The sequence below is a fragment of the Misgurnus anguillicaudatus genome, chromosome 25 (assembly GCF_027580225.2).
Source record: "Misgurnus anguillicaudatus chromosome 25, ASM2758022v2, whole genome shotgun sequence".
Classification (NCBI taxonomy): Eukaryota; Metazoa; Chordata; class Actinopteri; order Cypriniformes; family Cobitidae; genus Misgurnus; species Misgurnus anguillicaudatus.
Genome location: NC_073361.2, coordinates 31,122,176 through 31,140,435, shown reverse-complemented (window position 1 = coordinate 31,140,435; position 18,260 = coordinate 31,122,176). Strand labels below are relative to the sequence as shown.

The following is an 18,260-nucleotide window of genomic DNA, read 5'->3' as shown; positions in this document are numbered from 1 at the left end:
ATTTTCATTGATTTATGAAGCTAAATGATGAATGTGTTTGTGTGACGGAGAGAATCTGTGTATGAATGTGCGTGCGCGTTTATGGGTGTTGGTAGGGGTGGCTGCGCCTCGTGCGCGCGCTAGAGTGCGAGAGCGCGCAGTGTCCCGGTCGTCCCGGTGTGCGGAGTTGTGGAGGATGGAGGTCAGACCCGAGCGATTTAAAGCGGCAGCGGCGAAGACGCTCGGAAGGATAAACCGGTAAGAGGGAAAAAATGAATTGAATGCATGAAACAAGAATTGTCAATGATGTAGATGTAGTGACATTTGTAAGCACCTAATCTCTACGAGTGTAATTCTTCTTTCTTCACAGCTAAAGCTTTAAATCAGAGCTTACTGAAGTTTTAATGCGACTTAAAGCTGTACAACTCAATATTATTGGCAAAAATAAATCATGTCAGTGTGAATTGTTTAAATAGGATTAGTAATACATAAGTGAGTCGATGTACTTGATCATTCATGTTCTCTATAAAACTGATGGAAGATAATACAGCCTGCAACACGATACATTGAAGGAGAGGTGATTTAATTGATTATTTAAGTGTTTGACTAGTTGTGCGTGCGCGTGTGTTCGGGATGACCAGATTAACTCGACTAGACTATTTATAGCGGCTCTTGTCCGGTCTGTGACGTCACACTGCACCTGTCAGGTGATCACTTCCGTTCTGCATCACGACTGTTTTATTGAAAGATGGCCTATGCTTAGACCTAAAACAAACTATGTGTTTTCAGCATAATGCTCTTATAAGTATGTTCTGACATCTAATAGTGCATTTTTAATTTTCTAAAATTTTTAAAGGACAAACTTGATTAGATCTCTTTTAAAAGGTGATTATTCAATCTCAAATAGACATATTTATTTTCAAAGTCTGATGTCTTTAATATTCACACAATTTTTATAGGGATCACTTCTCCACTGGGCACAGTTAATAAGTAATTTTACTTTAATGTTTAGTGTATTTAATACTTGATCAGGTTATACTTCACTGGTCATTTACAATATAATTATTTCATATGCATGGAAAAGCTCTAGGTTACAGACAGGGTACAGATTAAATTTTTTTGTTCACAACCATTTAAGTTTGATGAATTAAAGTTTAAAGATAAATTAAAGATAAATTATTGTTTTTTTTTAAACTGGGGATTACAAAATATATAAAAAATTAAGTTTTGTATATCAATCCCATACTGCAAAAAATATTTTTTTATATATTTCAAAATAAAAATGGCCAAAAATATATGTACTGAAATATATTTTAAATTATGTTTACAAAATGTTTTACACCAATGTTTGAATATTTTGAATATTTCTGAAAATAAATATATTTTAAACCATTTATATTCACGCCACATTGGAAAAGAAACTTGTATGCTACAAACCTGTAAACACAACAGATTGATAAGGTTAAAATTAAATATATTTTCAACTATACAAAAATATACTTATAATTGTATAGATACTTATACATGTTATACTTGTACTTTATACATTTTATACAAACCTTTATATTTTTTCCAGGAAAAAATATATTTGCCAAATGGGTTATAAATTATTTTATATAATTTTTGCCCCTGAAATGCATTTTGAAATATATGTTACTATATGAAGGTTAAAATTTTTTATTTTCAAATCCAAAAATATATTTAATTAGACTTTTTTTCTACAAAATGTTTTTAGCATATATTTAAGGCATCATTTTTGTCCAGAGAAATTTATTTTTGGCTGTATGGCATATTTTGCTTTACACTGTAGGATAAAATCAACTTTTGTATGATGAGCTGTCTTTAATTTGTGATTCCAGTCCTGAAATAAATCTTCAACTAACCAGGTGCTGCTCAAATCCTCTCTTCTTATTCTCTCTCTCTCTCTCTCTTTCTATTTCTTTCTCTTTTTGCTTCTCTCTGTGTAAAACCCCACACGTCATCGGTTTAACACATCGACTGCTATAAATGGATTGTACTCTATAGTGCCGTTAAAGTGTCGCTGTTGTTTCTAGACAGTGTATAAGGATGTTGTTAAGTCATAATTTAAGGCCTTCCTTCTCTCGCTCATTTCGCACCTTCGTTCAAGGTCACTGCAGTAGGACTGACACCAGAGAAACCTTTCTGCATTTTTTTGTTCAGTTTAGATTAAAATGTCAGTCATGTAACTACACTTGACATTAGCATTATCTCCCAGTTTCACAGACAAGGATAGTCCTAAACTAAAACACATATTTGAGCTGTCTCAACTGAAATAACTTGCATGTACAGCTCTTAAAATATACCCTTAATATACACACCAGTAGCATACTTTTAAGGCTTGTTTATAGTCTGGCTTTAGCTAAGCTTGTCTGTGAAACCGGGTCAAAGTCTGGTCTGTTTGTTACTAACCGGTATAGATGTTGTTCATGTTTTGTTTGGCTTCCGGTTTAAGAACATCCAATCAGATGCTTGCAATTTCGTGTCCAACATTTAACAGTGAGTGGACATGATGTGCTAAATAAATATTTACTTTTCTGTTTCAATTGGATTAGTAGGGGATAATCTGTGCATACAATAGACTATTTACTATGAGCTGAACCTTGACAAACTCACCAAACTACTACTGTTTAGTCATAACTTTTGTGTATCTCTTTAGACACTAACTGTTGTGTAATATACAAACCATAAATCTCTTGATGTAAAAGGTTGATATCTTGAGTAAGATTGAATAAAACACTCAAGCAGAGCGAGTGAAACTGATATGTGGCTTTAGGACAGCGTTATGCTCGCGGCACAAAGCTGATGGTCTCGTATTGTGAATGTGACTTGAATTGCACAAAAACGATGCTTTAAACAGCTGATCAATGAAAAGACTTTTAAGCATTAACAATCTTTCTTTCTATAGGATTTCATTTCATAGTGCAGCCACAAAGACTAAACACACACACACACACCATCAATCTCTGATGTTTCAATATGGACGCGCCCTCTGGCTTACTCTTACATCAGATTGTTAATGCACATAATGTTGATGTTTAAATGCAATGATTAAAATAAAGGTGGATCCTAACATTTCATAGACAAATGCTTAAACATCTCTGAGATTTCTTGAGAGTGAATATACTGTAACAGGCAGATGGGACGGTCAGAAATATGATCACTGGGGATCAGAAACGATTTAGGAGAAGAGAGGAATGGATGGATGATGGGAGGAGGGGAAGAGAGCAGAAAAAGACGAAAATAGAAGGTTTGATCAATAATTCAGACGCAGAGGAACATTATTATTTAATCAGTGCTGAAGTACAGCTGTACTCTGACAGTAAGAGCGTGTTGAACTGTCTGTACTTAACAGAAAATCACCTTCACTTTATTCTTAAACTCTTCGTATTTCTTTAGATATTTATGTGGGGGAAATACTTTTTTGACAATGTATTGTGTTTTGTTGTGTTCTTTAAAGTTTAAATAAATTCTCGGTTATCCTAAAAATGCACGATCTGGATTAGACAGGACAGATCAGATCTCTTTAATTTGAACATAATCTCTTTGTGTATAAGGTCTGAACAGACAAAATTAAAACATTTTACTTCAGTATAAATCTCACTATTATAAGTCTAGCTTATTTAGGGGCAGTTTCCCAGACGGGGACTAAAATGCATATTTGAGCTGTCATAAAGAGCACTTATTTTCCGATTCAGGATTTTACATTTTCTTTGGTGTGTAAGTGTGTTTTAGTTCATGTTAACTAAAAAATACAAACCCACAAGTAAACGATGACGTAAGTTATCTTCCCCAACATAAACGTCTTTTCTTGGACTACAACAAACACAGATTGTAGGCAACAGTTTACTCCCTAGGATTGGTGATAGACAAGACCGACATTATCATAATTCATCCTGCTTCAGACTCACAGCCTGTAAGTTAATTCCTGTTAGCATTGCATTGTGAGCAAATCTTTAAAGGTCAAATACACAAAGTAACGTTTTTAGTAATGAAATTGGTGCACTTTAACTAAAAACAGCTTACAATGACCTACTTTTAAATTTATCAGTGCCCCTATTTTGTCTCGAGAGCAGCAATGTGTTTCTGTGGGGTATGTTGTAAAAACATAAATAAGGCATAATTCTAATCCACTGAAAAAAATGCTATTTGGCAGTAAGTTAATGTAGATGAAATGTATGTTATTTACAAGCAACTTACTGTCTGTTCAAAGTTAAATAAACATTAAACATTAACACATTTTTATCTTTACAGAATAAAACTATAAAATAACAGCCTCGTAAAAAGCATTCTTGGAACCAAAAATCTTCATCAACTTTTTGCCGTTTTCATTCAGATTTGGTTCCCAGAATCCATTGCATGAGGCTGTTTTTTAGTTTAATTCTGTAAAGATAAAGTCTTGTTAATTTTTTATGTTTTTTTTTAACTTTGATCAAAAGTTACTTGTTGCCAATAAATAACATCAATTTAAATCAGTAAGTTACTGCACTGCTGCCTTAAATTTTTTTGTTGAATCAACTCGGATTTACAAGTCATTTCAACTTTCTATTATTTATCTTGACTAGAGATAAGTTGTTATAACTTATAAAATTAAGTTGCCTTTTCTCAACTATATTTTATAAGTTGTGACAACTCATCTCTGTTGACATGACTTGTAAATCTAAGTTGATTTAACAAAAAAATTTAAGGCAGCAAAGTATTTTTTACAGTGTGGCAAACAGCTGCCAGTAATACTGTCATTTCTACAGACATTTTTAACATTGTGGCTTTATCTAAACTCTGCCTGGGAAACCACCCCTATATTTCAAATTACATAGAAAATATTAATATTAAATATTGAATAATTTCCAATACTTTTTCACTCAATTATTGACTGTTTCTCCAAGGTTTCTTGTCAGATTGCTTCTATGTGGCTTAGTGGTAAATGATTGCAAAATATTGATTATTTGCACCCATCAAACACACATACTTATTCATTTATTCATTAATTTATGCATTTGGCAGACGGTTTTATCTAAAGCGACTTACAGTGCATTACAAGGTATCCATTTTTTATAAGTATGTGTGTTCCCTGGGTTCGAACCCCTTGACCTTTTGCGTTGCTAACGCAATGCTCCACCACTGAGCTGTACAGGAGCTTATAAAATTGTATACCTTGCAAGTTGCTTTTAAAAAATTATCATTAACGTAATATAAATGTTAAAAATGTGACACATTTATTGTATTTGTGGTGTTCTGAACTGCGTTTTACATCTCTGATAGATTTAACAGATTAATGCAGGTGTGTTTAATTTCTCAGGGTTTTAGAAAAGCGTCAGGAGAATGGAGAGACTATCGAGCTGTCTGCAGAAGGTCGTCCACAGCTTCAGGAGGAGAAAGATCTTCCTGTGGTGGACTGCACGTGTTTTGGGCTTCCACGACGATACATCATCGCCATACTGTCAGGCCTCGGGTTTTGCATCTCATTTGGTATCCGGTGTAATCTGGGAGTTGCCATCGTCAGCATGGTGAACAATCACACCATCTACAAAGACGGCAAGCCATATGTTGCGGTAAGTGCACGCTCTTCTGAATTCAAAGCTGTACATTTTTTTGGTAACGCTTTATTTTATGGTGTCTTTGTTATACATGCTACATGTAATTTTTATAGCAATGACATAATTACATGCAACTAACCCTAAACCAAACCCTAATCCTAACCCCAACCCTACACTGTAAAAAAAATTCGTAGAAATTTGCAGCTGGGTTTAAAGCGTAGATTTAAATTTATGTTATTTACTGGCAACATTTTGTTCAAAGTTAAATGAATTTAAAAGAATTTACAAGTCTTTGTCTTTACAGAATAAAACTAGAAAAACAGCATCAAGCAAAACATTCTGGGAAACAAAATCTGGGGCAAAAAAAAACAGAAAAAGGTTGATGATGATTTCTGGTTCCCAGAATGCTTTGCATGAGGCTGTTATTGTATAGTTTTATTCTGTAAAGATAAAGACTTGTTAATATTTAAAATTTATTTAACTTTGAACAAACTCTTGCCAGTAAATAACATAAATTTAAATCTACGCTAAGTTACCGGCAACCCAGCTGCAAATTTCTACGGGATTTTTTTACAGTGTAGGGTTGGGGTTAGGATTAGGGTTTGGTTTAGGGTTAGGGTTAGTTGCATGTAATTATGTCACTGCTATAAAAATTACATGTAGCATGTATAATTTACCGGCAACCCAGCTGCAATACCATTGCTATTTCTACAGATTTTTTGTACAGTGTATAGTAAGTACATGTTGTTAATGATTATTACTTAGTACTTAAATGTATTACACTGTAACAGTTATGCCATAAAATAAAGTGTGACCTTTTATTTGTAATTTTAAGAAAATAAAAGGTACAAATGCCTGAAATCTGAAAAAAAACTTGACATATACAGTTATAAACTATAATAGATTTAACAAAACATGGTAAAATAAAGTAAAATAAACAGTTTTGAATGTGTAAATAGTCATTTGTTTTATGATAAAAATTGTAATAATATGCAACAACTAACAATAAATTTTTTTTTACAGTATAAATCAGTAAAAGGACATTTGCATAAGTCCTTTGCTTGGGTAAAAGCCAATTAAAACATTTTAAATCTAAATATCCCACCTTTAATAGAACCAAATCTCAATGAACCTATTGCAATGCATTGTGTGATTGTCTTCTCTGTACAACACACGCCAGGTTGTTTTGTTGAGAACATTGCCACGATAACCTTTTTTTGTATTTTAAATGAAATATCTTTATGTGTTTCAGAAAGCTCTGTTCACGTGGGATCCAGAAACCGTCGGGATGATTCACGGATCATTTTTTTGGGGCTACATTGTCACTCAGATTCCTGGAGGTTTCATCTGCCAGAAGTTTCCAGCCAACAGGTCAGTCATCCGATCACTGTACCATACTGAACAAAATACACATGCAGAGAAAAAAGTAAGCATTGGTAATAAATATTATTCACAGTATCTACATCTATCTCTTTGTGTCTCAGGGTGTTTGGTTTTGCCATTGTAGCCACGTCTGTCCTAAATATGATGATTCCTGCAGCGGCCCGGCTGCATTTTGGCTGTGTGATTTTAGTGAGAATACTGCAGGGGCTGGTGGAGGTGAAAACTCACACACGCACACACTTTATAGAAGTATGTTAATAAAGATGCATGAATCACTACATTATTTCTACATAGGGTGTTTCTTACCCAGCATGCCATGGGATCTGGGCAAAATGGGCTCCACCTCTAGAAAGAAGCCGATTGGCCACAACAGCGTTCTGTGGTGAGGTCATTACTTTTGGAAGTTCATCATTATTCTTTCATTAGAATTAGCTGTTAGTTAGATATTGAACTATTTTAACTATTTAAACTAAGACTAATGATTGCTTGTATGTGAAATTTATTTGATGTTTTATTGGTTGTGTCAGGATCATACGCTGGTGCCGTCATCGCGATGCCTTTAGCTGGTGTTCTTGTACAGTATTCAGGCTGGTCATCAGTCTTCTATGTATATGGTGAGAAACACATTTGATTCATTAAGGGATAGACAGAAAATTAAAAATCCTGTCATCATGTTGTTTTAAACCTGAATGAGTTTTGACAGATACGAGAGTATGAGAGTTCTTTATTCTGTTGAACACAAAAGAAGATATTTTGGTAAATGATGGTAACCACACAGTTGACGGTATTGATATATATATTTATTATTTTTTTAATACAATTTTTAATTAGTTAATTCAGAAAAAAATGTGCCACCATTGTGCACCTTAGAGTTTGTATATAATAATGTTTTTTTTTATTTTCACCATTTTTTTAACAGAAAGCATCCTCCAATCCATCCAATATATTTTACTATTGCTTTAAAGGAGACATTTCACAAGACTATTTTATGATGTCAAATAAATCTTTAGTTTTAGCTCAAAATAGCATATAGATAATTTATTATAGCATGTTAAATTTGCCATTTTGTAGGTGTGAGCAAAAATGTGCCGTTTTTGGGTGTGTCCTTTAAAATGCAAATGAGCTGATCTCTGCACTAAATGGCAGTGCCTTGGTTGGATAGTGCAGATTAAGGGGGGTATTATCCCCTTCTGACATCACAAGGGGAGCCTAATTTCAATGACATATTTTTTCACATTCTTGCAGAAAATGTTTTACTAAAACTAAGTTTGTGACACTGCCACACAAGACGCATGTTTTAACCGCTCAATATATATATATTATGGTTTTATGTATATTTGAGTTTTAACTAGGTTTTACATGTAGTCTTAGCCATTTTATTCCATTTTATCTCTTACTTTTAATTTGTGTGTATGTCTTTTATTTTGATATGGTTTACCTGTCATGTGAGTGATCACATGACAGGAAACAGGAAGTAACCCTATAAAAGGAAGTAGCATAGAGCACATGGGGAGCATATGCTAAAGCCAATTCACTGCTGGATTGAGGAGTTTCTTTCATTGTGGACTTACCCTTCCAGACATCTTTTGTGGATTACACTATCATTGGATTGTATATACACTGGAGAACACTTTGCACATTTGGACTTTTAACACGCTTGAACTTTTAGATTGTTTTAGGTTTGGTTTTCTTGTATTCCTTTCTTTTAACAGTCTTAAGTTTTAATGTGTTGTTTTAAGTTCATTGTGATCTTGTAAATACACTTATTTAATTTCATTTCACTTGTTTGTCATCCTTTTAACATTGTTTTAACCTCACACAGTAAGATCTGACCCCTTTTAACTATTTGTAACTCGGCTGATAGGGCTGATCGTTACATAGTGGTGGCCCGTACGGGGATCTTTTAAGATTGTAAACACTGTGTTGAGAATTGTTAAAAGATGATGAATAACTCTGTAAATGCTGCTTCTTTTAAAACATCTGCTGGTTTTAATGATGAACAGGTTTTACACAAATGTGAATGTAAATTGTTGCGTGCTGAAGTTTCATATCTTAAAAGTATTGTTTTAAAACTGGAGAAGGATTTTAAAGACTCTGTTGAAAGTAATCTTAACCGTGAAGTGGGTTTTAGAGAGGCTGTGGATTTTAAATTTTGTAAGCTGGAGGAATCTGTGAAGGATGCCGTGGCCACACTGGAAAGAGAGGTGGTTGATTGTTTTAAACGGCGAGACAAGAAATGGGCAAAGCTACTGGAACAAAAGAAGCATCCAGAAGCCGCTGTCTCCCCACCTTCATCAACTACCTGCCCAGCACCACCCACGATCTCCCCTGGTATTCCTCCTGACATTAGTCCCACCACCTTGAACACTTCAGGAATCTTCAATAGAGCCACTGACCGAGAACTCTGTGCCACAACATCAGCAGGGCCAGATTTCCACTACATCTTCTCCATTCTCCCCTTCTCCAGAGACACATTCAGCAGCACGCAGGTTGATGACGTCATGCTCCAGGACCTGACCATCTCTCCACCCACATCCCAGAACAACAACAACATCAGCGTGAGGAGCCACCAGGGCCTGCTGTATCGTCAGATCCAGAAGGACAACGACCAGGGCAGGATACAGATCATTATCCCTCAGGCCCTGGTCCAACGGACGATACAGCACCTCCATTCAAGGACTGAGGAGAAACATCACTGTCGACTAAAGACTCTCCTCAGGATCCTGGAGGTGGCCTGGTGGCCTACCATCCGCAAAGACGTCTGGACCTTTGTAAAGAACTGCCAAGGGTGTGGTGTGGAGAACGAGGAGTATGCCGTCATCGGCCTCAAACCAGATTCACAGCCTCAACATCAATGTTCATCACCAGCTACAGCTACTTCTCACCATCAGACCACGAAGCCGGAAAGGAGGAAATACCCGGGAGAGCGGCGTGCCAGAAGAGCTGGGTGCTTCAGGACCCCGGGAGGAGCGGCGCCACCTACCCAGGGATGCCCAGTCTGGTATTGGATCCCACCTCTCTTACGTATTTCCACAGATTCCTCCGGCAAGCTAGTGCCGATGTGGGAGGGCCTAGCAGGTACTAATTTTTCACAAAGACATTTTAATGCACACGTACAAGAGGAGCCCCACAAGATGGACAATGGCTGACAGTACCTTGAAAGGACTAGTTTCTCCCCCGAGGCGGTAAGCTAAGGGGGGGGACTATGTGACACTGCCACACAAGACGCATGTTTTAACCGCTCAATATATATCTTTTATGATTTTATGTATATTTGAGTTTTAACTAGGTTTTACATGTAGTCTTAGCCATTTTATTCCATTTTATCTCTTACTTTTAATTTGTGTGTATGTCTTTTATTTTGATATGGTTTACCTGTCATGTGAGTGATCACATGACAGGAAACAGGAAGTAACCCTATAAAAGGAAGTAGCATAGAGCACATGGGGAGCATATGCTAAAGCCAATTCACTGCTGGATTGAGGAGTTTCTTTCATTGTGGACTTACCCTTCCAGACATCTTTTGTGGATTACACTATCATTGGATTGTATATACACTGGAGAACACTTTGCACATTTGGACTTTTAACACGCTTGAACTTTTAGATTGTTTTAGGTTTGGTTTTCTTGTATTCCTTTCTTTTAACAGTCTTAAGTTTTAATGTGTTGTTTTAAGTTCATTGTGATCTTGTAAATACACTTATTTAATTTCATTTCACTTGTTTGTCATCCTTTTAACATTGTTTTAACCTCACACAGTAAGATCTGACCCCTTTTAACTATTTGTAACTCGGCTGATAGGGCTGATCGTTACAAGTTACTGGGTTGATCCTTTTTCACATTTTCTAGATTAATAGTAGCACTATCTCTCTGTCTCTCTGTCTCTCTGTCACTCTGTCTCTCTCTCTCTCTCTCTCTCTCTCTCTCTGTGGCTGTAGGTAGTTTTGGGATCTGCTGGTACATGTTTTGGATTCTGGTGTCGTATGAGAGTCCTGCAGCTCACCCCACCATCACCCCAGAGGAGAGGAAATATATTGAAGATGCCATCGGTGAATCAGCGACACTCTTGAATCCACTGATGGTAAACACACACATACTGTATGAACTGTGAGGGAATAGTTCACCAAAAACTCAACCTCATGCTATCTTAAGTGTATATGACTTCCAATAGCTTTTTCAGCTGAATCGAAATGAAATAAAAGTCTATTCTGTTTCTTCTTAGCTTTGCAATTCCCTTGAATTGTGGCTGAGTTTTGTGTTTTTCTGAAGTGAAACAATACGTTCGCAATTTAATTGTGTGTACTGTTCTCTCTTTACCTCTCGTGCAGAAATTTAAAGCTCCCTGGCGTAAGTTCTTCACATCAATGCCAGTGTACGCCATCATCGTGGCTAATTTCTGTAGGAGCTGGACCTTCTACCTGCTGCTCATCAGTCAACCGGCGTATTTTGAAGAGGTCTTTAAATTTGAGATCAGTAAGGTGAGAGAAGATGTACTGTAGAAACCATTGAATCTACATAATAGACACAAATGAGATCTCTTTAAAGTCTCTCTTGTTTCTCAGATGTGTTGTTTTGCAAATAATCCCACGTTTGAGAGAGGAATGTTTCAAACTGATCTCAGTATGAACTCGTATATCAAATGACATCTGTTTCTTTCTCTCTGTAGGTTGGTTTTCTCTCTGCTCTTCCTCATCTGGTGATGACTATTGTCGTGCCAATTGGAGGACAGCTAGCTGACTACCTGAGGAGTCATAAAATTATGACGACCACCAATGTCAGGAAGCTCATGAACTGTGGTGGTAATGATGTGTGCAGATCTTCAACTGTTTTCATGTGCCATGAGAGAACGTTTCATGAAATAATATACAGTTTTTAACCATAGAGATAATGTGTGATTTTAAGTGTGGTTGTTGTAAATAAATACTTTTTAGATATAAAGGTACATCTGATGGCAGCTTTCTCTCTCTGTGTGTATATTTAGGTTTTGGGTTAGAAGCCACATTTCTTCTGGTAGTGGGTTTCTCTCACACTAAGGGTATCGCCATTTCATTCCTCGTCTTGGCTGTCGGGTTTAGTGGCTTTGCCATCTCCGGTAAGGAGTTTTTTTCCAGTATTTTTCTGCACATTTTAATTTAGTTTCTTACTGAAAATGTTTTCTGCAACTTCCAGGGTTCAACGTAAATCATTTGGATATCGCTCCACGATATGCCAGCATTCTGATGGGCATCTCTAATGGCGTTGGCACTCTATCTGGTATGGTGTGCCCTCTGATTGTTGGGGCCATGACAAAAAACAAGGTACAAATTTGAGGACCTGAAGATGTGAAACAAAAGATGCATTGAGTTTCACGGCAGGAAGTTTGAGTTTTAAGACCGCATTGAGCATTGAGTTTAACGTCTGGAAATGCTAAGCTTTAGCGCAGGAAGGGTAGAGTTTTGCGGCAGGAAACATTGGGTTTAACGGCAGGAAGTGTTTATCTTTACAGCAGGAAGCATTAATCTTTACAGCAGGAAACATTCATCCTTATGACAGGAAGCGTTTATCTTTACAACAGGAAGTGTTGATCTTTTCGGCAGGAAGCGTTGAATTTTACAGCAGGAAGCATTAATCTTTATGGCAGGAAGCACTGAGTTTAACGGCAGGAAGCGTTGATCTTTACACAGGAAGCTTTAAGCTTCATGGCAGGAAGTGTTAAGGTTTACAGCAGGAAGCGGTGAGTTTTACGGCAGGAAGCTTTGAGCTTTACGGCAGGAAGAATTAAGATTTACAGCAGGAAGCGTTGAGTTTTTACGTCTGGAAGCGTTGAGCTTTATGGCAGAAAGCGCTGAGCTTTACGACATGAAGCTTTGAGCTTTATGGCAGGAAGCGTTAAGATTTACAGCAGGAAGCGTTTAGATTTACAGCAGGATGCGTTGAGCTTTCCGGCAGAAAGTGTTAAGTTTTACGTCTGGAAGCGTTGAGCTTTACGGCAGGAAGTGTTGAGCTTTATGGCAGGAAGCGCTTAGCTTTACGGCAGGAAGTGTTAAGATTTACGGCAGGAAGTGTTAAGATTTACGGCAGGCAGCGTTGAGATTTATGGCAGGAAGCATTAAGATTTACAGCAGGAAGTGTTAAGATTTACGGCGCATTCACATGGGGAGTCAGCGTTAACGCTTAACGGAAGGCTTGTCTGAAGCGTGGCCAACAGCTGCTACACATGCTCCGTTCTTCCATAAACGTAATTGGCTGGCTCTGCCTAGGTTATTTGCAATGGCAATCTGATTGGGTGACGCACACGTTGCCGCTTAAAAAGTTGAGAAATGTTCAACTTCTGCCGTGAGCAACGGCAGTGACGCGGCGCCGACGGATCCACAATTCAGTTCAGCAACGCATGACGTCACCCATTAAAAAAGTGAATAGGAAGCGTTAACGCTTACGCCTTGTGTGAATGCGCCGTTACAGCAGGAAGCGTTAAGATTTACGGAAAGAAGCGTTGAGCTTTACGGCAGGAAGCATTGAGCGTTGAGATTTACGGCAGGAATCGTTGAGCTTTACGTCAGGATGCGTTGAGCTTTCTGGCAGGAAGCGTTAAGATTTACGGCAGGAAGCGTTGAGATTTATGGCAGGAAGCGTTGAACGTTGAGATTTACGGCAGGAAGCGTTGAGCTTTCTGGCAGGAAGCGTTAAGATTTATGGCAGGAAGTGTTTAGCGTTGAGATTTATGACAGGAAGTGTTGACTGTTGAGATTTCTGGCAGGAAGCGTTAAGATTTACGGCAGGAAGTGTTGAGCGTTGAGATTTACGGCAGGAAGCATTGAGGTTTACAGCTTGTTTGTATGGTGTGATTTTAAAGCATTTGTGTTTTGATGTGGTGGTATTGGCGGTGGGTAAGTGCCAATCAGATTCATCTCATGTTTACAGCCTGTAAAAGCATTAACATATGCTTTCCTTGAACATGTCTTTATAACATCTGTAGAGCTGTTTGTATGTAGGCAGCATTTTTTAACCTTTTTGTTTTAGTTTTCCTTTTCTTTTATTGCCAGGCATCATTAACTCTCCCACATTTCTACATAATCATCTGAAGTTTCAAATATACATCTGACATTTATGTACATGTTACTGAATGTTTACACATGCCCTAACAAACATTCATCCAGTGGTTCTCAAAAAGTATGTGGACAATCAGGTCACACTTAAAAACACTTTCCAAGTGTCATTGCATTAGATTACAAAATATCAATCCAAGTCTGTGGTGGACACTTGCTTTGATCTATTTTGATGCAATGTAGTGACATTGTTAAGAGCGACCTCTCTGTCAGTTACTTTACGAAGCCACCGAATATCTACAGATATATTCAACATCTACACATACAATGTCCTCCTGTGTTTCTCTGTAGACCCGTGAGGAATGGCAGTATGTGTTTCTCATTGCTTCACTTGTTCATTATGGTGGAGTTATCTTCTACGGTGAATATTTCTGTCATTTCTTTCTCTTATTTCCATTCATCTCTTTGTCATTTTACATGTGTAATATTGAGATTCATTTTGCAGTATATGTAAAACATATGCAGCATAAAATAAAAACCATTTGGTTTTTCACATCAATTTAACCTAGGGCTGGGAATCGATTCCAAAAAGAATCTATTCCTCGATTCCGAGGCGTTGGGAATTGAGAGTCGATTCCAAAGGCTGGAATTGATTCCATTAGTTTTTTTTTACACAAACTGCAGCCTGTAGACGATTTCATTTGTCAACACTAAGCGTGCTACACGAGCCCTGAAAAGTAAAGCCAAAATGTCTCGATCGCCCCCCAGTGACTGGTCCTAGTATAGGTCATAAACCCCGCCTCCCCCATGCTATTCAATGGGACTTGAGACCAACTAAACAATTTAATTACACTTCAATTATTTTTTTTCCGAAGCTGCTTTAACTGTTGTTTTATTACGCTGGTGTAAATTCAAGTGTTTGTTTTTAAAATAAGTTTGTTTTTATTTAGTTATTTAATGCTATAAAAACTGCGGTGTCATGTCATGATTGACAGCTGTGATATGCGCATTCTGCGAGGGCGGGGCCTTGATTTTGCGGCTTTACTTCCTGCTCACTACTGTGCAAGACTGGTCCAGAAATCACTTCTGCACAGACTCAAGACCCAAGATGTCAGCGCCGTATCGGGACACTGTCTGAACAGGCGTTGTCAATTTTTTATAGTCTGTGGTCAACACAATCACGTACCTGTAAAGAAATAAAGTTCAGACTAAATAAATGGATCCAGTCATGACACAGATATGGTTTAGGGTAGGATGATTATTTCAGCATCGTGTAGGGCGGCAATCAGCGCAAATGACTGACCCAATGAAATCTTTAGAATTGGCTGCTGGACACGGTTTGATCTTACTCGTTGTAGTTGAGGAGAATAAATAAGAAGAATAAATCGATCGACAACAACAATCAATCACACTACGCATAGAAGAATGCCTCCAAGGTAAACAAAGTTTGTGAAAAGGCCCTAAAAAAGTTTATATGATTGTGTATAAAGTGTGCATAAGGTCTGTTCCTGAACAAAATGCTTTTAGAATTTAACAGGAATTTTAACAATAGTTTTACAATACTGGATGAAATATATGCTACCACAAATAAATAAAAATGGTAAAACAAAACGGTCGCATTGTTACACCTGGTGCAGCGAGTCTCTCTGTGTGGCACGGTAAAAGACGCAACAATGATGTTCACAGTGTTGGCAGCATTACAAAAAAGAATCGAAAATAGCAGTAAGGAATCGATTCTTGGAATAGATTCTTTGGATTCCAGAAACAGGAATCGGAATCAATTCCAAAAAATCCGGAATCAAACAGCCCTAATTCAACCTATTATTTTAAGTTCTGGCTTGTGAAAATTTGACATAACTTATAAAATCAAGTTGAAATGGTTTAACTTTATTTTTTGAAGTTAAATATGATGATTTGACAAAAATGCTGTGTATTTTTTACAGTGTAATAATGCATTTAATAAGCCTGTTAAAGGGCAAATAAATGTCTCCCGTCATATTTCACCCCAAAATCAACCAAAGCTCTTTTTTAGATTTTGAATTCTGGTGTGTGGGCGGGGATTTTAATTTAATGTCCCCCGAATGAGTTTTATTTATGATATGCTAAACCTACATTTTGGGGTTAAATATGACCGAGGTTTTACATTAAGTTTTCAGGAAAATCACCCAAAATTAGACTTAATGAATCTATATTATGTTATGTAACGATCACGGTTCCAGGTATTTTTGCATCAGGAGAAAAGCAGCCATGGGCAGAACCAGAAAACATGAGCGAGGAAAAATGTGGAATATTAGAAGAAGATGAACTGGCGAATGAAACGGAGGAGCTGTATCGCACAGGGGGCGGCGGCTATGGAGCAACTCTCCAATCAGGTGATCCCAACGGGGCGGGGACTGTAGGGGGCAGAGCTGCAGGAAGCTGGGTCACAGACTGGGATAAAACGGAAGAATACATCCAACCTGTCAGCACAAATACCTATGGAGGAAAAGATCAATAATTTTAAGGGATTTGGGGCTTCGAGGAATTTTGGAAAATATGTGCACGGATTGGGTGGAAAATTGACCAAATTTTCCTCCCAGACAGAAACTGAGCCCAAAAAACACCCATGATTTACATCACACCTTATTGTAATATTACAGCAATAGATTCAGCACAATGTAAGTGTTTGTATGCATGTTTGTATGTGTCAGTGTCGGGTGAATGTGTTATTTTACAATGGTTCAAAAGCCCAATACTACTACACCAGTGTAAGTTTAGACACAACTAATCATCCATTAATAGCAAAATAATCCAAAGAAAAAATAACACACATTAAAATTATATAGAGTATTATATAGTCACCAAATCAAAAATAAAATAATTTCCTTGTATATGAGCTTCTTCAGAGGTTGCCATCCATTGTCAATATCACATTGTGGTGATTCTGTCATCGAAGTTCATGCGGTGCATTATGGGATGTTTGAAGAAGACTATTGAAGAAGTTCTTGTGCATACTACACACTTTTCTGCATTTTTCAAGCACAAATTATATGTATTTCATTCATCTTTTAAAATTGTTTTTAAAATTTTTAAACATTTTGACTGGTGGTAAAGTTTGCTGTTTAACCTGTAAAGTAGAGATTAATATTCTTCTTTGTAATAAATGTTATGACTGTCATTCTCACTAAATTATGACAATCTCAAGCTCTGTTGATGTTCACACATGTTAACATGTTCAAGAAATGTTCAAACCAACAATATCATTTAGAAATTTGATCTTGTGTGCCAGTACTGAGTGGTGTGTGTCGTATTGGTCCCATTTTAATCAAATTTAAACCGAAGGCGTGAAATATAACCTAAAACTCTTTGGATGAATCTTTTGTTTTTGATAGATGGTACACTTACTGATTTGAACGTTAAAATGATATTTAATGTTTTATGTCGTATTGTATTTTTTATTCAGCACTGTAAAAATTCCTTGTTGCACTTACATTTTTAAGTTTAATCAACTTGAATTTACAATTGATTTTTCTTGATGTGAGAAGTTGCTATAAATTATAAAAATAAAGTTGATTTAATGTCAACTTCAATAATAAATTCAGCTTTATTCATCTCTTTACTAGTCAGGAAAGTTGAAATGAATTGTAAACTTTTTTACAGTGTGGGAGCGTTCTAGTACAAATAAAGCACTGTCGACAAAATTTGTGACAAATATTTAGTAAATTTACAAGTCAACTAGTCAGTGTGCTCATACTGCATAGTTTGTGTTTTTGTTAAGGTGTATGTAGTGTTAGAAAATATGATGATTTTTTTATTTGTCTCTAAGTGTCATTGCTTTGCTTAACCTTAATATCTTTGTGCGTGTACAGTAAGCGCTTTACTGTAACCATGATTTCTTTGTTTTAAAAACCTGGATCACCATCATTTTTATGTGTGAATGGATGTCAAAATAGCTTTTGTATTGAGCCTATAAGTAGCTCTCATATCTATTCAGTTCTGTTATATTTAACATCTCATATTAAGGATAAACACTTCATGATTTCTTAAGGCTGTTTTATGAAGATCATATGATACGACTCTATCTACAACACATTCTCATTGCGGTTTGTGTCTTTATGTTGGGTCTGTTTCCTACATATCTGTTCTATGTTATGCAAAATGAATGTATAAATACAAAACTTGTGATAAAGTGACTTTGAAGAAAATATATTGTGATTATTTACAGTACATTGGTGTTGCATTGCAGACAATTTTAGCTTTAGTGTCTTAAAGTCTAGATATATTTCATGGCTTAGTGTAATGGATGGGTGGGACAAAAAAAAAGACAAAAGTTTAACCA

At 36.7% G+C, this 18,260-nt stretch overlaps 2 protein-coding genes across 3 annotated transcripts in view; both read left to right on the top strand.

Moving 5' to 3' along the window:
* Positions 1–18,260, top strand: part of LOC129425815 (immunoglobulin kappa light chain-like) — a 688,217-nt gene that overhangs the window by 492,038 nt on the left and 177,919 nt on the right. The window lies entirely within an intron of this gene.
* Positions 79–18,126, top strand: slc17a7b (solute carrier family 17 member 7b). 2 transcript variants are annotated; one of them, XM_055181391.2, is made up of 13 exons: positions 79–237; positions 5,297–5,549; positions 6,787–6,905; positions 7,019–7,133; positions 7,212–7,299; positions 7,445–7,531; positions 10,856–10,998; positions 11,246–11,395; positions 11,584–11,716; positions 11,899–12,009; positions 12,087–12,214; positions 14,294–14,363; positions 16,162–18,126. In XM_055181391.2, exons 1-13 carry the CDS (start codon positions 176–178, stop codon positions 16,437–16,439), a joined length of 1,737 nt encoding a protein of 578 aa, XP_055037366.1. In that variant the 5' UTR covers positions 79–175; the 3' UTR covers positions 16,440–18,126. The 2 variants fall into 2 exon arrangements, with proteins under 2 accessions (XP_055037366.1, XP_055037368.1); XM_055181393.2 differs by lacking the exon at positions 14,294–14,363 and having other exon boundaries at positions 16,162–16,345.